At 36.7% G+C, this 20208-nt stretch overlaps 1 protein-coding gene across 3 annotated transcripts in view; it reads left to right on the forward strand.

The window, feature by feature from the left end:
- The window catches only part of Hpd (4-hydroxyphenylpyruvate dioxygenase), a 226831-nt gene that overhangs the window by 141679 nt on the left and 64944 nt on the right, over positions 1-20208 (forward strand). For all 3 annotated transcript variants that reach the window (XM_090373561.1, XM_090373562.1, XM_090373563.1), the window contains 2 exons: positions 11508-11585; positions 16063-16225. In XM_090373561.1, the coding sequence (XP_090229687.1) occupies positions 11508-11585; positions 16063-16225 (241 nt within the window). The remainder of the gene's footprint in view (positions 1-11507; positions 11586-16062; positions 16226-20208) is intronic.

Consider the following 20208-nt stretch of genomic DNA (forward strand, 5'->3'; position numbering starts at 1 on the left):
TTGATGAATTTGTACTAGTCGATGACAACTTGTTAACTAGTGGTCTCCCTACAGAGAGTGACATTGTAGATGCTGTGCTCAACAATGATGATAACGACGATGATTGTGATGATGATTTGATGACAAGTGAATCAAAATCAGTGCCGACAATCTCACAAGCTCGTGGTGCAATGGACACATTAGTCAATTTTTTTGAAGGAACTAAGGAAAGTAATGAGACTTTTAACACGTTGAGTGTTTTAAGGGGAAACTTAAGAAATATCAAAGTGAAATCTTTAAAACAAACATCAATTTTAAGATTCATAAATAAAGACTAATTGAAATTGTTTATTATTAATTAGTATTGTTTTTAATTACAGAGAAATAAATTGTGCTTAGTATTATTGTGCTTAGTATTGAGTTCAAAAAATCAGAGATGGTCTCCTGAGGAAGACAGTGGAGCGAGTGGCGCCGTCCCCTGTATGGCTACCACAAGAGAAGGGCAAGACCATCCAGTCCCACCAACTGGAAGTGTTTCCTGTGCAACTGCACTAGTGACCACCCAGGATGGAAGAAAATGCCAACGCATGAAGTGGAGCATCAAAATGAATACGTACATCATTCAAGCATACTATGAAATAACAAAGCTAGTGACTGATATGACAACTTACAGGGTGAGACTACATACCAAGTGGCTGGAACGATTCCCGGATATTCAGGTCAGCGAATAGCAGATCAGAGAAGGATCATCGTCATGAAGAACCTGATAGCTCCTGCAATGTTGGAAAAAATCAAGCAGGACATGAGTGATCAACTACAAAGGTTAAAGAATACAGAACCAGAGGAGGAAGAACATACCGCCACCGAACCAGAGGAGGAAGAGCAAGAAGAAATACAACCCACAGCAGCTGAAGTGGAAAGAGATGAGGTCATGATATCCAAAATAGAGGATGAGTGGAAGAAGGCCCTAACAGAATTCGAAGGAATGGACCCCACAAAGACTCAAGTGATACTGAAGCAGAGGCCGAATAGAACCCTGTGGAGAGTCACAGACCACCTGAATTGCCATAACACTGCATTACCTGAACAGCAATGGTGCAACACTGGAGGCCATCCGCATAGCTGTGTATTGTGCTGCAGTAGAAGCCACGAGGATTAACAGAAGAGAAGCGAGAGACCAGCAGCAGAAGAACCGAAAACAGAAGGAACCACCAGCTTGAGAAAGAAGACTTCAGCAGAAGATAGAAGAATTACGAGTCAAGATAGGCCAATTGACCCAGTACCAATGGGGCAATAGGAGTAAGAAATTAATTGGAAAAGTGAAGAGCATCCTCAAGAGAGACAGCGTCCACAGCAAAAATAAACCAAAAAAACAGAGAATAGGAGAGTACTTGGACACATTGAAGCAGAACCTTCTTGCACTCAGCAAGAGACTATGCTGATACAAAGAGAGCTCCCAGAGGAAAATAAACAACAGAATCTTTGATGAGGGCCAAAGACACTTCTACAGGACTCTTGGAGAAGATGGGAAAGAAGGGAATGGACCACCCGAAAAGAAGACAGTCGAGGAGTTCTGGGGAAACATATGGAGCAGGGAAGTAAGACATAACAGCTGAGCCATCTGGATAGAACTAGAACGCAAGAAAATGAAGGACGTACAAGAAATGAGAGGGTGGGAGATTCGGGAAGAAGAAGAACTCTCACGACTGACGAACTCCAGGAATAGATAACGTCCACAACTACTGGTACAAGAAGCTCACTTGCACACACAAGCACCTGGCAGAGCAGTTCACCCGACTGTTAAGGCACCCAGAGACAATCCCTAAGTTTCTCACTCAAGGAATCACATATCTGAAGCCTAAAGACAAAGATACAAGAAACCCGGTGAAATATAGGCCAATCACCTGCCTCCCAACAATGTACAAGATTCTGACCAGCTGCATAACCAGGAAGATATCAGACCACTTAGAGAGTCAGAACATAATGGCTGAACAGCAGAAAGGATGCAAGTGGCCGAGCAAAGGATTCAAGGAGCAATTAACCATAGATGCCGTAGTTATGGAGCAAGCCTACAAGAAGCGTCGCAACATGTACACAGCCTACATCGATTACCGCAAGGCCTTCGACTCCATGCCTCATAGCTGGCTAATAGAGGTGCTGAACATCTACAAAGTTAATCCAATAATGACAAACTTCCTAGGAGAAATGATGTCAAAATGGAGTACCACCATTAAGGTCGAAAACATCACAACCAGACCAATTGCCATTATGAGAGGAATCTTTCAGGGAGATGCCCTAAGCCCATTGTGGTTCTATCTAGCACTTAACCCACTATCAACCATGCTCAACAGTAGCAAGTACCTCAAAGAAGGAAGAAAGAACCTCTACACCCTCACCCACCTGATGTACATGGATGACATCAAGCTCTACGCATGGACCAAGAAGCATCTCCAGCAACTACTCCAGATCACCGAAGAATTCAGCAATGATAATAGGATGTTATTATTATTATTATTATTAGTTATAAGGTGCAAGGAAACCTGAGGCTTATGCCGCACCAGCCAAAAAAAAAAAAAAAATCCTGTGTTACCCTGAGAGAGAGAGAGAGAGAGAGAGAGAGAGGAAGAAGAAGAAGAAGGAGGAAGTGTTGTACATGGTCCTTCCGTTTTAACGTGTGTGCTTGCCTAAACAACGTTCTCTATGAATCACTCGGCTTCTGACAAGGCTGCACATTAATATGTGTTTTCAGAAGACCTGGGTTTCAAATGATATTCTAGTAGTTGGATTAGGGCAGAAAATCTTGCACCCTCAAGCCCACTCAGACTTAATTAAGAGTAAGCCCGCAGCATCAAGATCGTGTTATGATTAACTCAAAGGTTCTCCTTAAGTTGAACCTTGAGCCTGCATAACTCCAACTCAAAATCTACTCAATAATTATATAAATTATGTATATCAGAGAATGGTCACAAGGCAAAATGATCAACATAACAAGATTTATTAAACTTATAAGTCATATACATGTGTATAATTGAACTGGTCAAAAATTAGAATAATTGGTATGTGATTTATCTTGCTGATAGCAGTATTACAGTTTTGTAATGTTCTTCATGTGGCTTTTCCACTAATTCTCTAACATTGATTCACAATCGCTGATGACAGTTATGTCATACAATTGTTCCATTAATTGAATACGAATACATCTGTCAACATAACAATTAGTATTAAAACAACTAATTGGACAATTCGTGCTTACTGTTAACTTCTAACTATAAAAAATAGACATACATTTGTCAGAATGAATTTAATGAGAAGAGAGGTCGGTGTGTGTGAATTAAAGGCAATGGGTAAATATGATTAACTTCGAGTGATTAGGTTATGTTGTTGAAGAAAAACTCACTTACTGACAATTAGTCATTTGTCCCCGGCACTTCTTAGTCCTTCTCTTCTATCCATTCGTGCGATTCTGGGCTAGCTTCTTTAACTTTCTCTCTCTGCCGACTTAATCTTTTGCCTAGCTTCTTGAATCCGCTCTCTAACTTTTTTAACCTGGCAAAAACTCCGTAACCTACCGTAAGACTGTCCAAAGATAAAGAATCCTTTTCTTTCCTCTGGTTTTCCCCACCTTAATTTGCCCTGATCTGTTCTGACATCACAGGTCAAAAATGCTGGGCAAAGAACTTCATTTGCGGACTGTCAACTTTGGGAATTGGCACCACTAAAAATGAAATATTGTGAGAGCAAAGGAAATCCCATGTTTGTGCAAGGCAGTTTCTTTTGTTTTAAAATCACGGTCATTGAACATAAATCGATATGCTTTTATGAACGGAATTTTAGCATGACAGTCCTTGTGTTTATTAGATTCGATTTCGTAAGGGATTATGTCTCATGTTCTGATTTCTCACGCTCTTCTGTCAAAGTCGCAATCTGCTCCTTTCGTTCCTGAGCAATTAAGCATACGTGGACTGGACTGCCCATTGCCATCGGGGTGAGGGGTGACTGATGTCATTTGATTGCTCTGGACACTAAATGCGGTGTATCGTTTCAACAACAACTTCCCCCTAGGGCGGCGACTGACTGCCGTTACGAAACCGAAAGTTAAACGGCGTTCATTCCGTCAGATTAGTTGTATAGACCGTGTAAAAAGTATAGGACGCTTTGAAGTATAAATGCTCCTTAAAAATAGGTGAAAGAGATAAAAAATTATGGCATTTTTTTAACACTTTAACAGAAGAATGATGATATCCAGCTCAGGACCCTGGGTTTGCCAAGCCCATAATCACCAGATGTGAGCCCCTGGGGTAGATGTAATTTGGTCTAGACAAATGCAAGACTTACGGATTGCACCAGGAAAAATTAGTCAGCCAAAACTACCAGCTGCAGACTGGTAAAGAGATCGAAGCCATGGCAGATGGAGAGGCCTACAAATACTTGGGGATGATGCAGGCTCTGCAGTTACAGCACAAGGAAATTAAGGCCTGCCTGACTGAAAAATACCATTAGAAGCCTGCTGAAAGCAAAACTAAATGGAGGGAAGACAGTTAAAGCCATAAACACCTACGCAGTCCCAGTGCTAATATACTCCTTCGGGGTCATAGATTGGACTAACACCGAGCTGGAATATATCATGAGAAAGACAAGGACAATGATGACAGAGCCACCAACACCAGCCAAGATCTGCCGTGGAGAGAGACTGACAATTGCCCGGGAAGGAGGAGGAAGGGATCTGATAGACCTCATTGAGCAACAGAAGACAGCGATAGTTAACCTGAAGGATTACTTCCAGAAACACATGGCAGCACTCCACCAGGCATAAGCAAGATAGACAAGTGGGGTATATTATTATTATTATGTCTAAGGTGCACCTAGACTTCCAATCTCCACCTGATAAACTGACTTTGTGCAGAACCTCTGCAAAATAGACCCGTATGGAAGGTTTCTTCACCACCAGGGATCAGCTGGCACCTGCACAGCCGTGCTCCCTGGTGGCGAAGAGACCCTAATGGCCGCCCATATTCACTTGATACTGGGCCTGGTCTACTATTTTAAGTGCTTCATGCACAAAAATCCCGCACCCACCGGAAGTAGTGCTATACCGGTGGGTGCCAGCAATCCCGCTCCCAGGCTGCCCACACCTGAGAGCCAGCTGGCGCACTATGGCCATAGACGCCCATGCGCCAAAAAAATCCCCAAACGAACAAACAAACCTGAGAGCCAGCAAAAAAAAAAAATAAATAAAATTATATACATATATATACACACACACACATATAATATAAACAAACTAAAAATAAAAAAAACAGATAAAATGTATATAACCAAATCTTAATTAGTAATCATTAGATTATTCCAATGTCTTCTCCGTTGAAAAACATTTACACAGAACTCTTGCAGTGCTTCAGATTTATCCTGACTAGCAATAAGATCACTTTCACAGTCTCTAACTAAATTACCAATCTTCACTTTTAGCCTTTCTCTAAGTTGAACATACAAACTACAATCATATAATAAATGACTCCAAGTCTCAGGTTGACTGCAAGTACATAAAGGAGAGCTGACTAGACCAAAGTAATGTAGTTTAAAATTCAATGACCCATGGCCAGTTAAAATAAACAATGTTACCACAGAAGGAAAAAAACATTTGTTGTTACTATCATAAGTAAATGTAACTGTTGGAATGAACAATCTAGTCACCTCCCCAGTTACACTAAGATCCCATCTCTGTTGCCACATACCAATCAACTGTGTTAGAACATTTTTCTTAGCTTTAGCTATCTCTATAGTGACATCTGATGTAATATTCATGAAAGAAACAACTATGCCTTTTTTTAAATAATAACAAAGGGCCCGATACACAATGTACAAGTCTAGAGGCAAATGCCCGGCCAAAACCTGCATAGCATTCGTTGAGACTGTTCTGCACAAACTAGAAATAACTTTTTTTTTTTTTTTTGGTAGTTATTGGCGCATCGGCTTCTGTGGCCATAGTGCACCTCCCAAGGTTTTTTGCAGTACTTTGATCCAAGCCCGAGGCGGATTCGAACCCGCAACATTTGGGTTGCCAGGCAGCTAGAAATAACATAAAGCATTGAGCACTGAATCGATAATAATTTCTGTTTAAATTTAACGTTAGTAACTCTGAAGTACCATCAATATACTGATGCTCCATACGAAACTATGGGTAAGAAGACTGCCTTGTAGTATAAATTTAAAACTTTCCTTTTCAACCCCCAATCTGACCTAGTTAATCAAATTATTGCTGCACTAAATTTTTTAACTTTTTCGTGTAAGTAATTTAAATGTGGGAAAAACGATAATCTATCATCAATTCTTATACCTAGATATTTCACCTCAGATACTAGGGGAATCTGCCTCCCCTTAATTACAGCTTTTGGCGGTCGTGCATAATTTATTTCCCCTTAAGAAGCATCATAACAGTTTTAGTTGTAGATATCAATAGTTTATGGAGATCATATGCCCATGACACTAGACTTTCTAATACATGGGTCACTCTTATTTCAAGCAGAGACCTGGATTTAACCAGTAACACATAAAACCAAATCATCTGCATAAGCAATCTTATGCAGATTTTCAACTGATTGTTCTAGCTATAAATTAAGTACTAAGTTTCAAAAAAGTGGGCCCAACCCCTGAGGACACCCTCTCGAAAAATTCCTATTAAACTGTAGATGCTTAGCTTTCAGTATAATTTTCCTACCATACAAATAACTCTGTATTGTCCTATACAATAAGTCTGGATATTGCATACTCCTTAATGCAGACAGAATACTCTCATGCCACACCATGTTAAAAGCTCCAGTAAAATCTATAAAGATGGCTAACACATACTTATCCTCTACCTGGTTGGTGAAATTCATGAGATCATTAATGGCATCCTCTGTAGAATGCCCTCTCTTGAAACCATACTGATAAGGCAGGGTCAAACCATTATTATCCATGACTTGGTTCAATCTTAAAAATAACAACCTTTCAAAAACTTTGCCAAGATTGGCCAATAACGAAATTGGTCTATACCCTCTTGGGTCATTTGGTTTTTTACCCGGCTTAACTAACAGCTTGATCAAATCAACTTTCCAGATCCCAGGAAAGATACCTTGAAGTAAGCATTTATTATATAAGTTTAACAAGATGTTAGGATAAAGCTCAATCACTTTAAGAACAGTGATATTCTCTACTAAATCGATCCCCCGAGCTTTGGAAATGTTAATTTTCTTAGAAACGGCTCTCAATTCCTCTAAAGTAAATAAGCTAATATCAACAGACCCAAGGTATGTTACATTAGAGTCCTTGATACCTTCTTGCTCTGTTGTCTCCCCCACTTCTTCCTCATGAGGAAACAACTCCGATGTTATTGCCTGCATTGTTGTAATCCAATCAGTTGTTTCCACACCATTGACGATTACGGTATTCATTATCTCTCCAGGTCTTACTTTATTCATACTTAGTTTATAAATTAATCCCCAAGGATCTGAATTGCCCACACTAGTAACTAGATTTCTCCAAGCCTTTAATTTACTTTAATTTACTAGTAGGTATAAATAGCCCTATAATAAAATTTCTTTTTATTCCTGTAACATGCATGATAAAATTGAGCCTTGCTACATAAAAATACTTCTTTCCTTAACCTGGATAATTCCGCATTCCACCAATTAACAACTTGCCTCTTAGCTCGTTGTCTTCTTGAGGCACAACTGAGGGCTCTAAGCAATGAAGACTGAATGAAAGCAGCATACTCACAAGCATTTAAAAAATTCAAATTAACCATATTGTCTCCTGAAAAACTAAAGCCACCGACCGTGCAAAACTAGACCAGTTAATCTTCTTATGAGTAAATCTAGTTAATTCAAAATTATCAAAATCTAAAGTAGTATTTAAATCAGCCAAATTAATATGAAAAACCAAAGATCTATGATCACTATTCATATAGTCTGTTTTCACAAGCCAATGACAGATTCGTCTGGATAACCCCTGAGTAACTAAAGTCAAATCAATGTTTGACCTGCCATGAACATTATTAAAAGTATAAGGCTGACCTGATATATTGACTACACACAAATTATTAATTAAAATAAAGTCCTCCATTAAGTGACCTCTCTGATCAGTCATGCCGCTAAACCATAAGTTAGACTTTGCATTGGAATCCAATGCAATAATTAAATTACTACAACCAATTTCACTGAAAACTGTTTCCATATAATGGATAGAATTAACAATTTCGTGACTTGGAGGACAATAAAGAGATATTAAATTAAAAGACAGCCTAGGAGTACTAATGTTCACACATGTTGAGTTCTGATTACACAGCCCAGAGAGGACAGTTATCTGCAATAACTTATTAAAGACCACAATTAGTTGAGCGGTATGCCCCGCTCAACCTAAGCGATGAGTCTTCCCCCAACCAGTAGGTACAAACGAAGCTAGGAAGATGGGCAGAGAAGACACTCCATGGCAGACACTACAATGATCTCCATCAAGATCACATAGATACAATTGCTTCCAATGCATGGCTCACCAGCGGGACGCTCTTCCCTGAGACTGAAGGATTCATGCTCACCATCCAAGACCAGGTAATCAACACCAGGAAACTATAGAAAATACATCGCCAAGGAGCCTGGAGTGTTCGATGGCACATGTCGACGATGCCACCTGGTCTCAGAAACGGTCCAACACAACATCACCACAGGGTGCAAGGTGATCACCCAGACCGAGTACACTCATAGACACGACCAGGTAGCCAAGATAATACATCAGAAGCTAGCAAGGAAATACCAGTTAATTGAAGAAAGTGTACCATACTACAAGTACAAACCCCAGGAAGTACTAGAGACCCCAACCCACAAGCATACTGGGACTGGGCCATAATAACGGATAGGACAATCCTGCACAACAGACCGGACATAATCCTTGTGGACAAGAAGGAAACGGCTACCTATCTGATTGACATAGCAGTACCCAACACTGGCAAAGAGATCGAAGGATCTCTTTTTCCCCATGGGTTTTCTGCAGAAAACCCATGGGGAAAAAATCAGGAAGTGCACAAACCTAAGACAGGAGATCAAAGAGATGTGGCATATGCAAGTAACGACCATCCCAATCATCATGTCAGCCACAGGTATGGTGCCAAAGACCCTACATAACAGCCTACCAGCAATAGGTCTCCCAGCGAACACCTACAAGGAACTCCAGAAAGTCGCAATCCTTGAACACCTGTAGGATAGCCAGAGAGTTCCTCGACTAACTGTAACACCAGAAATAACAACAACCACCCTGTCTACTTGGTATCAGTACCTGTCACGAGATGGAACCCCCAATCAGGGAGAAATTATATAAAAGATAGCAGTAATAATAATTGCCAAATCTTACAATTGCCTTGTACAGTGGGATGATGACTTCCTATTTATGCAAGAAAATGTTCATTATATCATTGATGAGACACCACAGGCCTTCCTTGCTGCCCCTCTGCATGACTCAGAGAACTTCCTGTCTTAGTGTATTGCAACTCTTAAATCCCTTTCTTCTTATACTGTTTTTAATTCTACCCAACCAACTATATAAGTTTTTATGGGATTGCTAATCCCTAAGTGTAAGTGACCTTGCATTTTATTGTATTAAAACATAACTGCCACTTTTCTGACCATCCCTGAAGTCTATCACAGTCTTCCTGAAGAAATTCTGCCGATCATTAATTACTCTACTGATCTTGACATCAAATGCATATTTTGATATCATGGCTTCTATCTCTTTGTCGATATCATTTAGAAGGATTAAGAAAATCAAAATTTTTAATTTAAAATATTTATTAACAATATTGATGAAGACATTAAGTTTAATATCTAAGTTTGTTGATAATACAAATGTCAGCAGAGTGGTTATTGACAGAAATCAGGGTATGCTATTCCAAAAAGACCCAGATTAATTAGGCAGATGGGCTGAAAAGTGGCAATTGAGATTTTACAATGATAAATGCAAATTACATTTAGGTAGAAAGGTACTTTTGGAATTGCATACCAATTGTATGGTACCGCACTCAAGGTAGTGCAGAAGGAAAAAGAAATCTGAGCGATAGTACAGTCTGATATGAAGTTTTTTCAGCAGTGAAGATAAGCAGCTAAGAGAGTTGATGGGGTTCTGTCAATGATATATAGGAATTTTACGAACAGAAACAAAGAGATGATTATCTTGTTATATGAGACAATGGATTAATGGCTGCACCTTGAGTACTGCATACACATTTGGAAACCTCATTTTAGGAAGGATATAGATCTGATGGAATGGATGGATGCAGAGAAGAGCAATAAGATTGTTTTTAGGCACAAAAGGGTAATTTTACCAAGAAAGGTTCCAGTTCTGTAAATTGCAGTATTTGCTTCAGAGAAGAAAGACTTCAGTTCTGTAAACACAGCATATGCACCTGAGATGAGACCAGATCGAAGTGTTTAAGGCTTTAAATGGATTGAGTAAAATAACTGCTAATGACATTCTTACTCAATCCATTTAGAGAATTAAATATATATATATTGGAAGAGGATAGTTGCAGGTAGAAGTGTGAAAATTTGATTTTAACCAGGAAGTAAATCTAGTTTCAATTGATTGTTGGAACAAATTTCCATCTGATATTGCAAAAGTGGATAGTTTGAATAAATTTAAAGGAGGGTTGAATAAATTGTTAGTGTTTTCATTTTTTTTTCCATGAGTAACTGACACTCATGATTTCGGGAAATTCACTGAACTCTGGATTGGTACCTAATGGTGTGGTAGAGGGCTTGTGGAAGAGGGAAAGAGGTTTTTTTTTTTTTTTTTTTTCCTTTTTTTTTTTTGCTGATGAAACAAAAGCTTCTTGCTTGTTTTCCTTGTATTGTATGGTCAATATTCACACCATAGGAGGTGTGAATATGGTCAATATTCACACCTCCTATTACTTCCATAACACATTGGAAGTAATAGGAGGAATAGTGACTGCTTTTAAACATATAAATTAAGATAGATAAATACTAAATAAAATGAATAGAATATCAAAAGCAGTAAAAATACACAGGGCAATGCTTTCATGGTAAAATACTTCTTTGTCAACTCAAAATGCATGGTGTTCCAACAACTAACAACAAAAGTTTCATATGACCTATATGACTAGCACAGAAACCATGGTCAAAAAGGATGAGGGGAAAATGCTTCTTGATTAGACCAGGGTTTGAGCCCGTCACCACCAAATACGGAGGATGCGGAAAGGTCAGGGAATGACCACCGCATATTCCCAGAGCAATATGGCCTTAGTTGCTAATGCTCCTAAAAACCAAATAACAACAACAACGAGGGGAAAGAAGAGGAAAAAAGCAGTCAAATATCTCAATGTATGAATGGATTTTAAATATTAAGTGGGCGTGATAAAATATTACGATTAAAAGTTGATTACATAAGACTAATTAGTAAATTAAGCAAATAAGTAATATAATATTTAATATTAAATAACATTTAATTTCATTTAATGTAATGTTTTGGGATTTTTTTTGAAGGCCAGAGGTTGAACTGAAGTTTATAGATCATTGTGTTGGAAACCAGCCAGACAGTATGATGGTTCCTGTAAGTGACTGGTAAGTTAGAAATAATGTTTCTTTTTGAGTTTTGTAACAAAATTGATTTTACTTATGAAAAAGAGAATATAAGCTGTTAACAAAAAATTTGTCCACTCTTGACTACACTAATTTGAAACTGGGTTAACATTTCAATCAAGGAGTTAGTACTACTAATGCTACACCTCTTCTCAAAGTATTTTCAAGTAAAATTTACACTGCAGTTTTCTGAATTACTAATACAAGATAAAATAAAATTTAAGAATAAATAATAAAAAAAATAAATTAAAGCAGCAGTAATAAAAACTGTTTTCAGTTGAGTTAAGACTCAATCACACTGATTTAAAAAAAAAAAAAAAAAAAAGGAAAATTAGTCAGGTGTCTCATGCAACCTGGTAAACAGATGGTTCCAAACAAGCCATGCTAATCCTTCTTTAGTGCAAAAATAGTTAATAGAGAATCTTTTCATACAATTAACCCTGGGGGCTCACATCTGGAGAGTATGGGCTTGGAAACCCAGGGTCCTGAGCTGGATATCATCATTCTTCTCTTTCTTGGCGATTCCTTTCTACTTCTCTGAGGCTCCTCCATAGCCAGGTGGGAAGGAGCAGTAGTGCGTAGCACACGCTTCTTGATTAGACCAGGGTTCGAGCCCGTGACCACCAAATACGGAGGATGCAGAAAGGTCAGGGAATGACCACCGCATATCCCAGAGCAATATGGCCTTAGTTGCTAATGCTCCTAAAAACCAAAATAACGACAATAACAATCTACTTCTCTGTCTCTCTCTCTCTCAGGGTAACTCGGGAATTTTTTTTTTTTTTTTTGGCTGGTGCAGCATAAGCCTCAGGCTTCCTTGTACCATATGTCTAATAATAAATAATAATGTTGATTGTCTAAAAGGAAACTACATTTTATGATCAACTGACCAGATCTACTTTCTCACCACTTTCAGTTCAAAATCTGAATCACTTATTAACATATTGCATATTTAAAACATGAGGGTATTTAAAATGAAAATGAGAATTATTTTTTTTATCAGTAACTATAGTATGACCATTGAGAATTGAGTGATGTGCAGAAACCACTTCTGGATGGGCTAGTGGGTATGGCTATGAGCAGTTGATTCTGTGAACATCAGTGTAACAATTAAATTGTTTTATAAGTATGCTTTGTTTTAATGTATTTAATTAACTTATAGGAAATTATCTGTAAAATGATTAAAATATTCATTTAGTAATTTAGTGCCACCTGCTGATTTAATAATTTAGTATTATGTTCCGATGTCACTGTATTTAGGAATAACATTTTATATAGCTATTTCTGAGTGAAAACATCATTTCTGCCCAATGTGCAGTTTTAAAAATCAGCAAGAAATAATTCAAAAATTTCACTTTTTGATGTCAGCTTTATTTTCAATATTTTATGCACACAACTGTGAAAAATGCATTTTTGTATTAAAAATGTATATTTTCAATTATTTAATGAAAATAAAATCACTTCTGCCATGATTTAGACTGTTGGCAAGCAAAACATAAATTAAAAGCTTGGGCATTTCAACAGTTGGATATGCCAGCCAGTTAAGAATATGGAAGCATCAGAAAGTGTAACAGTTGAAGCCGCTGCACAGAGCCATGCCGAGGGTGAGGCGAATGAGGCTCTTGCCTCAGGTTAAAAGCTGAAAGGGGTGCCAAAAGAAATTTAATAATTTATCCATTTCAAAAATTAAATAATTTTTATATATACTTAACCCATAGTTATGTATACAGAAATTTGTCGTCCTTTTATTTTTATTAAAACGTGTGCCAGAAATTTATTTTAAATAAGTCATATTTTTTAATAAAATTTTTTTCCTTTAATATTTTAGGGGAGGGCACAATTTTTCATTCTTGCCTCAGGTACTAAAATGGCTCGGCACGATCCTGCCACTGCACATACTTCAACCATTGAGCATTCCAGACACTTCAATATCACAAAGCTAGAGTGTAACTATTAGAGGTGCTATGATCTATTATTAAGCTAGTGCACTTTAATAATTGTACACAAGACATGCTGTTCAATACAGGCATATAATTAAGCTTAACTCGAAACTGCAGTTTTCCTGTTTACATTATAACTGACAGAAATCAAAAAACTTTTGTTGGCAGCCTATTGGGAGTTTCAGTTGTGTGGACTGAGTAGATAATGAGCACAACATTGCTGAAATCATGCTGGACACCTGTTATCTCCATGTGCCTCATGGAGTTAAAAAATATGAGTAAAATCGGTTGCGGTCATGAACTGTGTTGCCAAGCGATGGAAGTGGTACTGAATGTTGTACAGTATTTTGAGAACAACGTGATATCCTATGTGAAAGAATCAAGCCTTGCCATGGGAATCTTCATAGCAAAGATAGGCTGTTTAATCAAGTAACAGGGAAATTGTGTAAAAAGAATTGCCTAAAGTCTAAAAACTGGATTATCATAGATGATAAAAAAGATTATTATAGATGATTTTGGAAAATGCCATTTAGAAAATACAATATTTATGTGCTACAAAACAGACGTGCTGTATACTCCAGTGCATATAGGACAGCCAATATGGTCAAATGTTTAGTAGAAGCATTAATACCAGTTCCTAAAATTAAACTTATGGCAGTGAATAATTTAAATTCAGACACAACTGAAATGTCATTTTCATTTGATCAACCCTAGACAGTACAGGCATTCTTCACACCTGTGTTTTTATTTGCAGTAGCTCCATGTTTTACAACTTCAGTTTTTTGTTATGCTAAAAAGAAAGGCTTCCATAGCTGAGTGGTCAGGACCGGGAGTGCAGTAGCACACACTCTATTTACACTTAATTAAATAATATATACCAATCATTAGAAAATTGCTTCCACTTCTAAAACAATATCAATAAATACTTATATAAACAGAATTTATTACTGAAATAAAATATATGCGAGTATTGAATCTTGGAATTTCCACATATTTCATTGTGTGTGTGATGGGATCTCCACCCGCCCGTGCAGTAATAGACACAACCACAGGTGCATGAACTTGCTAAACTTCCACTAGTCAAACGGTATTTTAAGAACTTATCCCATCTGTACACCAGATTTTTTATACTTTGCTTATAAAAGTTTTTTGTTTGCTGTTGTCATCACTATTTGACAGCTTCCTTCACTTCATCATTCATGTGGAATCAATGTCTTGCCAGATCATTTTTCAGCCTTCCTAAAGCATTAAAATCATGGATAATAGTGTAAGCTGACCCTCCAGCTTCTGGCCACATCACCTGTCTTACACTGATCCAACCAGATGACCATCTGTTCAATCTTTAAAGCTTTAAAATTTTGATATGTTTCAGATTATTTCTAACTGGACTTGTTACTAGTAGCATTCTTAAAGTAAGTAAAACTTTTTGGATTTTTGGCTTTCACTTAGACTAGTCCACATGGAATTTACCACATCGCCATGTGGTCATTCAATTCCTGTCAACGAGAACGAAAAAAACTTTCTTAAATGGCTGAAGCATTTTAGAAAAAATCATCTACTGATTTCAGCATTAGTATTAGTAAAGGCACATGATGCAAGATAGCAAGCTTATATAGCATCAGTCAAAAAAAAACCTTCTCATTTCACCCATCCACTTGCTCCAGATATGTTTGTCTCGTTCTGCCTTGAATCTGTTTAAACTATCAACTTCTACAATGACAGATGAAAGTTTGTTCCAGCAATCAACCATCCCCTGGCTAAAGGTAAACTTCTGAACATCTATCCTACAACTGTCTTTCCTCAATTTGAATTTATGCCCTCTCAGGCGATTATTCTAAGCATGAGGAAGAATCCCATCAGCATTGAGCATGCTCAAACCATTCAAGGCTTTATACACCTCAATCAGATCACCTCTCAGGTGCCTAGTCTCCACACACTGTAATTTGCAAAATTTAAGCCTTTCTTCATAAGAGCAATCCTTTGTTCCATTCACTAATCTTGTTGGCCTTCTCTTTACTCATTCCAGCATCTCTACATCCCTCTTAAAATAAAGCCTCTAGACCTGTATACAGTATTCGAGGTGTGGCCTGACCATTGCCTTATACAAGGGGATAATTACTTCCTTATCCCTACTAGAAAAATTCTTGTATATCATTGACAAGACACCATGAGCTACTCTTGCAGACCATCTGCACTGCTCAGAAAAATTTATTATTTCTAACTGGACTTGTTACTAGTAGCATTCTTAAAGTAAGTAAAAATTTTTGGCTTCCACTTAGCCTAGTCCACATGGAATTTACCACCTTTGCCACGTGATCATTCAGTTCCTATCAATGAGAATGAAGACAACTTTCTTAAATGGCTGAAGCATTTTCGAAAAAAAATCATCTACTGATTTTTATCAGTGAATGATTTTTGAAAGTTAAGTAGGTATGTAAAATAAAAATGCATTTAAAAGAAAAAACATAACTAACACCCTAATAGTGCAAAAATAGCATTCACAAGTTTCTTAATTTCAGGTATCAGAAGAACCTCATGTTTCATAGGTTTTGGTCTGTAGATGATAGCCAGATTCATACTCAGTACTCAGCTCTGAGGTCTATAGTTGTGACTAATTATGAGGAAACCATAAAAATGCCTATAAATGAGCCTGCTCCTGGAAAAAAAAAATCACAGATACAGGTATGAACAATTCCTTCTTTTTTTAATTTAGACTGTACTTTAGAATAAAAACTTAGAAATATAACTACAGCAGGTCTGATTTTAAATTTTGTATGTACTGTAGAATACAATTACTTTCAAAGAATGGCACAGGATGTTGAGTGTCATTTTTGAAGGCGAGTATAATAGCATGCAAGTACATTTTAAAAACTTCAGTTGACAATAGAGCAATAAGTACTTATTTGTGTTGCTAATACCAACAACCCTTCTTTCAGGCTACCTGAATTTTTTGCTTTTACATTTTATTATATATATAAAGCTCTAAAAACTAATGATACTAATTATTCCCTACCTATAAGGCGAACAGAAATGTATTTTGGGATGGAAAACTTATTAAATGGTTATTAATAAAGTCATTACAAAAAAAAATGAGAAAAGGAAAGTCAATGATTTTAGTTTATTTTGTATAAAATCAGATATCTGGTTTGTATAAAATATTAACCAAATAAATTATATTAGCATTGGAAGTACTGAAACAGTCCGTTATGGTTATATTTTAAAAAATTAATTTTTTTTAATAAAAATAAATGGATAAAAATAACATTCAATTTATAGGACTAGTGCACAGTCCTCGCAAACTTTCTTGGTTTTGGTCAGAATCATCTCAACTGCAGTCAGGGTTATCTGTGTACATTGTATTCCAATTTGATGATTCTGGTTGAGAATCCATTTTTGCCGTCAATAAAATGGCAAAAAAGATCACAGAAAATACAAATTTAAAAAAAGCACAAAACTTAACATAAATGCCTATGTAAATTATATGACTGACACTTGTGTAATTTATATTACACTGCAAAAAATGATCTGACTCAAACTAGCCAATAAAGAGCAAGAACATTAAAAAAAAAAAAATTGTAGTCATCTCCCAATGTCCATCTGGCTGATTCATAATTCAAGAATAAGCAATAATGTACTAAGCCGCTGAGATTAGCCTTACATTTAGTGATACTATATTTAGTGCTAATATAAATAGATTATATTTAGTGATACTATTCTCAATTCAAGAATAAAATCGCTACTGTGACCTCTAGAATATCAGTTCTGACTTCTCAGTCACTCTCAACCCATGGAACACAAATCAATAATTGACTACTTTTGAATGGATGCACATCATTCTCTGTGTGATATTGTAAAATATTGTACACACAGTATTAAAGATTTGGCAGGGATCACCTAGTACAATTTAAAAAAAAAAAAAAAAAAAAAAAAGTGTTCATCTCACAGATGAGTAGTCTGTACCCAGAGGCAAAACTAAATCCTCCCCACGAGATTTCTGCATGGCCTCCATGTGATCTTAAAAGATCATACCAATCCATTGTCAGGCCCCCACCACAGTTGTAGAGACCTGGCAGTATGCCAGTTTTGCCACTGTCTGTGTTTAAAGATTAAATAAAATGAATCAGAAACATAAATACAGATGAAAATTTCAAAATACTCTTGATTCACTTGTTTCTGTGGAAATACATCTCTAGCAGCGATGAACATTTCTGAAAATATTTTTCCTTTTTTTTTTTTGAGAAAAAAATTAAAGAAAAAAAGTTTTTACATGGAATTTTTCATATACACCGGCAGAAAATTTCCAATAGACAAGATATGTCATACAATCATTAACTACAAAAAGAACGAATATCTGTACAACAAAATCCATTCTTCACCCTGTAACAACTTGGATAATCTTCAGAGATGATCAGGTAAGTGACAACTTTATTTTATGCTGTAGAATAACAATCCAAAATAACTTATACACTTGGTAGGGTTGAATAAGAAACAATAGAGAAAAACAATTCGGAGTTATCATACAGGTGACAGGAGGGGCTCATAGCATCCTGTTGATTTGCTTGTGGAGATAAAGAGGTTATAATTCCAACATTATGCCACTGTAGGATTGCACTTGGAATTACTTTATCCAGATATAGAGAACACCTGAAAGAAAAAAAGACATTGAACTTCTTGATAAGGCCCAAAGGTGGGCAGCATACCTGGTGAGATTGGCAAAAGTGTAACTATATGAGAAGAGAATTTAAATATTCATTTCCCAATGTGAAGAACAGTGTGTGTCATATGTGGGGAACAGTACTTGGTAACTAGATTCCTCAGAACAGTTTTGAATGATGATTATGATGTGTCAAGAGGGGATAGAAATACAGTCAAACCACTTTATAGAACCCTTGGGGGAATGAGAAAAAAGTTATTACATTGAAAGGACATTATACTGATTAGTTCATATAAAATTAAATTAGCAAAAGACCAAAGAAAAGTTTGACCATTTAATGATGGTCAAACTTTTCTTGATTTATTTCTTGATAATATAGTATAATTTAATTCTTATAACCTGTATAATGAGATTGGAAGAATAATTACAGATGAAGAAATAAGGAGAAGGTGGAAAGACTATTTTAGAAGGCAATTGAATATCACAGGAAAAGGAAATACAATAGAAAAAGAGGCAGGGAAGAGAGGGAGGGATATCAAAAAGTGAAGTAGTGGCAGCAGTGGAAAAGATGGAGGTAAATTGTCGGCAGGGATGATGAAGGGACTATAGAAATGGTAAGATGTACTGGAAAAACAGGGCTGCAATAGATACATGGAGTAATGAAAATAGTATGGATGATGAAAAGGATACCAAGAGACTGGAAGGAGTATTGATTGCCCTATATAAAAAGAATAAGAATGAGAACCTATATAAAAAGGAGATAGGAAAAAGTGTGAGAATTATAGAGGGATCACCCTGACTAATCACATAGGAAAACTGTATAATTTTCCTATGTGTATAATTGAAAATTTTATAATTGCATATTTCTCTCTCCACTATTTGTATAAATAGTGGAGAGAGAAATATGAGAAATGGTTCAAAGTAGGATGAGGGAAGAGCAGAGTGGCTTCAGAAAAGGTAGATAAACTACGGATCTAATTTTGGCTGTGAGACAAATGATGGAAAAACTTTGAGTAAGGAAAGGAACTGTGCATCGCTTTTTTGGATATTGGAAAGGCATATGATAACACAGAGAAAAGAAAGGTATTGGGAAGTGTTAAGGAAACTGGGAGTAGGAAAGATGTTGACAAAGAGCATTAAAAGTCTATACAGAGGGACTGAAAGCTGTGTGGAAACAATGGTTGGAAACACGGCTGATTTGAAATTAATAACGAACTGAGACAGTGTAGGTGCACTCTCACTTCTACTATTCATACTAGTAATGGATGATATAGCAAATGCTGTGTAGAAAAGGATTGGGACAGAAAAAAATTAAAGTAATGATGTTTTCTGATGATTTCTTGATTTATGGGACTGAGAAGGAGAAGGTACAGAAGCAGGTTTAAAGTTTAGTGATACTAAGAGTAACACCATGAAAATGACAAGGAAGCAGGAAGAGGAGGGGAATAACATCTTTATTGAGGAAGAAAAGGTTAGAAGAAGTGGACAGTTTCAGATATTTAGGTAGTACGGTATATAAAGAATTAATAAGGAGATATGTAGAAGAGAATACCAAGGAAGAATGGTTTATAACTGTGTAAAAGATGTAATTTGGTGAAAGGAGGTACTTGAGAAGTGCAAGATGGTACTCAATAGCACTTATTGTGTACCATTAATAACCTATGGATCAGAATCATAGGTAATGTAGGAGAATCATGGGTAATGTAGGAAAAGAGCAGGAGACTGGTGGAATTACTTAAAGAGTACAGGTCACTGTTGAAAAAAACCGTGAATTAGGGTTGAATTTGAAATATCATATATACTCCCATCATTAGGGTTGAATATGAAAGTGTCTGTACTTTCATATTTGTCTGCAATTGATGGGATTCATATTTGATGGGAGTATCTCATCATATACTCCCTCCTATTCTGCCCAGACACAATAGGAGAGAGTATATGATGAGAGCCTTGTCAAACAATTCGGCCCTGGAAAGACTGTGCAAGGCTCAAGGGGTAGAATTTTTTTCAGCCT

Source organism: Mastigoproctus giganteus, chromosome 5 (genome assembly GCF_048544385.1).
Source record: "Mastigoproctus giganteus isolate SK-2022 chromosome 5, ASM4854438v1, whole genome shotgun sequence".
In the NCBI taxonomy this organism is placed as follows: Eukaryota; Metazoa; Arthropoda; class Arachnida; order Uropygi; family Thelyphonidae; genus Mastigoproctus; species Mastigoproctus giganteus.